The sequence below is a fragment of the Mustela nigripes genome, chromosome 11, assembly GCF_022355385.1.
Source record: "Mustela nigripes isolate SB6536 chromosome 11, MUSNIG.SB6536, whole genome shotgun sequence".
NCBI lineage: Eukaryota > Metazoa > Chordata > Mammalia > Carnivora > Mustelidae > Mustela > Mustela nigripes.
In genome coordinates, this window is record NC_081567.1 from 15,175,332 (window position 1) to 15,180,227 (window position 4,896).

A 4,896-nucleotide genomic window follows, 5' to 3' on the forward strand; every position below is an offset into this window, starting at 1 on the left:
AGACTTACATATACACACACGGTCTCACAAACTACAGACTTACACACACACACACACGGTCTCTGATACTACAGACTTACACACACAGACGCACATACATGCATGTGCACTGTGTGCGCTCAAGGGAAGGAACCACTGGTCTGGCGTGTGAGGAGAGGAACTCCCGCAGAGACATTCTGGTTCGGTCTTGGGAGACAACACAGACTGGTGGACAAGGCGGGTGGCAATTCGAGTCACAGGGAACACAGACCCAGGGGCATGGTGTGGTGACCCCGTAGGGCGCATCTGGGCAACAGCAGAAGTTCAGCGCGGCGGAGGGGAGGGGCGGGCAAGGGGGCGGGGCTAGGTTTCCCGCGCACCTCGGCTGTCCGCCGCGGTCATCCCGCCCGCGGTGCCGCGCTAGCCGGTCTGAGGGAAGCAGCCTGGCCGCGGCGCGGCGGCGGGCGGACGGCGACCCCAACAGCAGGGCGCGTGGCTGCTGGGTTTTCCGCCGGCAGCCGTGCCCCGCACGCCAGCGACACGGGAGGAACCGAGTACTCCTGGGACGGGCCGACAGCCGGTCCTGGGTTCCGACCACAGCAGCAGGCACGAAGGGAAGGTCACCTTCAAGAGATACTCCTGAGCCGGAAAGCAGAAGACGCGGGTCCCGACCGCGTGGGCAGACCGCGTCGCACTTCGGATGGAGCAAACCACACGAGGAACTGCACGCGACTCTGAGACCCCAGGACGCGGCAGCCCTCCGCGCGCGGGCGTCTACACCTGGTGCCCGCGTGGGCCAAGCCCCGTGCCCGTGAGGCTGTCGAGAGGAACACGCCCGGCCGTGACCTCGCAGAGCTGTCCGCTGGTGGCAGCACGCGGACAACCATGATGACGGCCTAGCGGGAGGTGAGCTCCCGGACAGGCGCGTCAGGTAGTGCCGGGGACAGCGCGGGGTCGGAGGAAAGGGACTCCCAGCGGCTGGGGGAGACGTGAACCCCTTCTCCGAGGAAGCCCTTGCTGCGCTGGAGACTGGAAAGATGAGGCCGATGCCCAGGAGAGGAGGCAGAACCGCACCTGCCAAAGCCAGGAGCCCGCGAACGCGGCTGAGGAGGCTGAAGGGCCGGGTCCGCGGAACAGTCTTGGGGGAGCGCAGCCGTACGTGCCCCTCCTGACCAGCAAACCCTCCGCCACCCCAATAAACCAGTCTGCAGAGAACTAGCCCCTAACTCTTCATTTTTTAAAAGAAAACTACACAGAGGGGTGCCCGGGTGGCTCAGTCGTTAAGCATCTGCCTTTCCAACAGGAGAACGTTCTACTCAGAATTCTTTAGTTGTCCCCTTCACCAACAGGTTCAAATCCTTACTTTTCACAGGACTCCGGACAAGTGTTACCAAGAGTTGAGGTAGGGGTATGGTGAGAGAGAAGGTAGAGTCAAGACATTCCGGAGGCAGAACTGACATATCTGGCAGCTGGCTAGCTGGGAAGCAGAAGGGGTGGACCTGGGGCCACCACACGGAAGATGTACCATTAGTGGAGAGAGAACCTGGGAGGACAAGCAGGTTCTGTTGGAGGAAGAGGAGTTGAATTCTGGGCACAAAAGCATCTCAAGCACCCGTAAGACACTAGTGCAATGTCCGCTAAGCCACTGGAACTCCAGGCACTGCACAGAGCTGGGAGGTGCTGGCAAATAAATCTCCGGGGAAGGCTTCCTCCTTCCCCTCTGAAACCCCTCTCACAAGGTCACTCAGACTCCTGTCGGCAAATCCAGTTTTCTTCATCTTACCTTTTTAGCAGCATCTGGCACAGCTGCCCACCACCTTCTTGAAATACCTCCCCTTGGGCACTGCCACAAACAGGGACGTCACTGGCTGCCCCTTCCCAGTCTCCCTTCTTCTTCTTATATCTAGCATGTGAATTTTCTTTTTAATTTAAATTCAAATTAGCTAACATATAGTATGGTACTGGTTTCAGGAACAGACTTTATTGATTACCTGTAATACCCAGTGCTCATCCCAACAAGTGCCCTCCTTAATATCCATCACCCATCTAGTCCAGCCCCCAGACCTATATGTTCTCCATATTTGATTCTCTTACGGTTTGCCTCTCTATTTTTATGTCATTTTATTTTTCCTTTCTTTCCCCTATGTTCATCTGTTTTGCCTTAAATTCCACATAGGAGTGAAATCATTTGTCTTTCTCTGACTTATTTGCTTAGCACAATACCCTCTAGTTCTACCCACATTCTTGTAAATGGCAGGATTTTATTCTTTTTGATGCCTGAGTAATATTCCACTATATACAAATACATATATAATCTTTACCCATTCATCATTTGATGGACATTTGGGCTCTTTCCACACTTTGGCCTACCAATGCTGGCATGCCTTAGGGCCCGTTTTTTTAGCCCCTTCTCTATCCACACTCTTCAAACAATCTCATCCATTCCTGTGGTTTTAAAAAATATTTTATTAAGAAAATTTTCAATTAAATGCAAAACAGTATAATGAAGCCCATAGATCTACCAACATTTGGCATTTCTATATACCAATAACTCCCAAATGTAACCTATAGTCCAGACATCTCCTTTGAGGAGTCAAACAGGTCAAGTGGGCCAAATGCTCTTCCATTTGAATAGCTCACAACCATCTCAACTCCAAAAGTGCTCTGGATTCCCCTCTTCCGACCTTGTACCTGTTCTTCCTTCTCCGAATTAGGTGCAAGCTCCCAAATGGCCACAACTTTATTCACTGACATTTCCCAACAGCGCCTGGCACATGGTGGGCACTCACTCACTCATATGCTTATAGAACAAGTGACTTTCAGTAAATGGCACCACTATGAGCCCTTGATTCTGTTTCCTTTCCAAAATCAGACTGGTATGACATAGATCAGATCATGTCACACTAGAATGTATACCTTTAAATGTCTTCCATGGCTCTCAGTAAAAAATCCAAACTCTCCAAAATGGCTTGCAAGGCCTGAAATTATGGGGCTCCTGCTCCTTGCCACCTGTCTTCCGGCCTGTCTTCCCTTCACTCTTTATTTTCCATCCTCCTAGACTTTTCTGGAGTTTCCTGGTATGCCTTGCTCCTTCCCAGTCAGGGCTTTCCTGCACACTGACCCTTTAGGTCTCAGCTTAATGGCACCTTCTTGGAGGGCCTTCCATGATTTCATGGGGTAGGGTCCCTGATATTCTCTCATACTACCTACCTCAACCTTTAAGGTTTAAACCTGATGTAGGTTTTTATACCTCTGCCATGGCTTCCTGGGGATAGTGACCACGGCTATTACATTGAGCTCCGCAAGGTTTCAAAGATATATACATTCAATATTTGTAGAATTAGTGTATTAGTTGGGTCTAGACGTAGTCCTAAAGAACTCCTACAGTTAAGGAAGTCAAAAGATACAGAGGCCTGTGAGAATAATCCAAGAGTCAACAGGTTGGGCTTCAGTTTCGAGCGCATTTGGTTCCAGCAGGGCGTGGGGGTACTGGGCAGACAAGCTGACTCTGGGTACTTTAGATGACTATGTTGGGGGAACACCTTTCAGCCTCAGCTGTCTTTGTTGGAAAGGAGAAAATATGAATTTCAGTTTCGTATCCCCTGTGTAGGGGAAAAAACAACAAAAAACAAGACACAGCAGATGCTCAATAACAGAATAAAGGGAGACTGCTCTGTCGACGAACTCGGAAAGATACACATCGAACCTGGAGACCCAAGTTGGGCTTCAGTCCTAGGAACGCCTGATAACCCTGAGCTCAAACGCCTTTTCTAGCTGGACGTGTCCCGCGCTCTGAGGCTCCCTCTCACGCGTAAAACAGACCCCGACACCGCAGAGCGCGTCTGGGGCTGGATTAAGGGACCTCTCCGGCCCGGAGTAAGTCTGACAACGGGCGCCCCTCCGCAAGCGGCGGCTGAGTCTCCGGAGACTCAGCACCCAGCCCCAGCAGACCACGTCTGGATCCTCCGGCGGGAGGAAAACGAGAGCAAATCTGCGCCAGCCAAAGCCTGGGTCTTGACCACGGAAGCAGGACACGGAGACGAGGGGATGGTTCGGGAAACCCAGTAGGGGACCCAGCGCGCGGGGAGAAGTTCCTACTGGAACCCAGAGCCCGCTCCCGAAGGCGACCCGTAACGCCCGTCGCCGCGCCACCTCCGCTTCCCCGCAAGCCAGCCTGTCCGCGCTGGTCGGACGCCCCGCCACTCCGCGCGCCCCGACCACGAGCTACCGAAGCCCTGCTCACCGCCTCAGGGGCGAGCAGCAGCCCCGCCGCCGCCGCCGGTCGGCGGACGCAGACCCCGCGGCCCCGCGCTTGCGAGCAGCCGCCGGCGACGCCAGGGCCTGGCGCCTCCGCGCGCGCGCCCTCGGCCACCGCTCGGGTCGCGCCGGGTCAAGGTCCCGCAGGCCGGGCCCGCACGGCGCGCGGATGTGGCCTGGGCACGGAGCGCCGTCCCCGCCGTGACCTTGAGCCCGGCGCGCCCCGACCGCGCTCCGACTCTGCCGAGGCTCCCGTCCGCGCCGGCCTGGCCCACCGCGGCCTCGGCCCCACCGGCCACGCAGCCCCCGCGGCCCGGCCCGAGCAAGCGCTGCCGGGCCGGAGCGGGCCGGGGGACCCCGCGCCCTCCGCCCCGCGGCGGCCACTCCCCGGCCGCTCCCGGAGAGGGCGGCGCTGCTCACCGGAGCGGGGGCTGGAGGCTGCAGGGCGCGGCCCGCCGCAGGAGACCGCCGGCCGAGGCCGCTCCGCGAGCGTGCAGTACTCGCGCCGCCATCTTGCTCTGGCGCCTGGGCTCCCACCACCCGGGCTGCCGCTGACGCTCCCGCCGCCGCCACCGCCGCCGCGCCCCCTCCCCCGGCCGGGCCCGCCGAGCCGGGGCGGGGCCGGGGCGGGGCCGGGGCGGGGCCGGGGCGGGGCCGGGC

At 57.5% G+C, this 4,896-nt stretch overlaps 1 protein-coding gene across 1 annotated transcript in view; it reads right to left on the reverse strand.

Annotated features, from left to right (window-relative positions):
• The window catches only part of NIPSNAP2 (nipsnap homolog 2), a 30,786-nt gene extending 25,961 nt beyond the window's left edge, over positions 1–4,825 (reverse strand). Inside the window, exon 1 of the mRNA XM_059414790.1 lies at positions 4,657–4,825. Coding sequence (XP_059270773.1) covers positions 4,657–4,748 — 92 coding nt within the window. The 5' untranslated portion in view covers positions 4,749–4,825. The remainder of the gene's footprint in view (positions 1–4,656) is intronic.
• Positions 4,826–4,896: the final 71 nt, after the last annotated feature.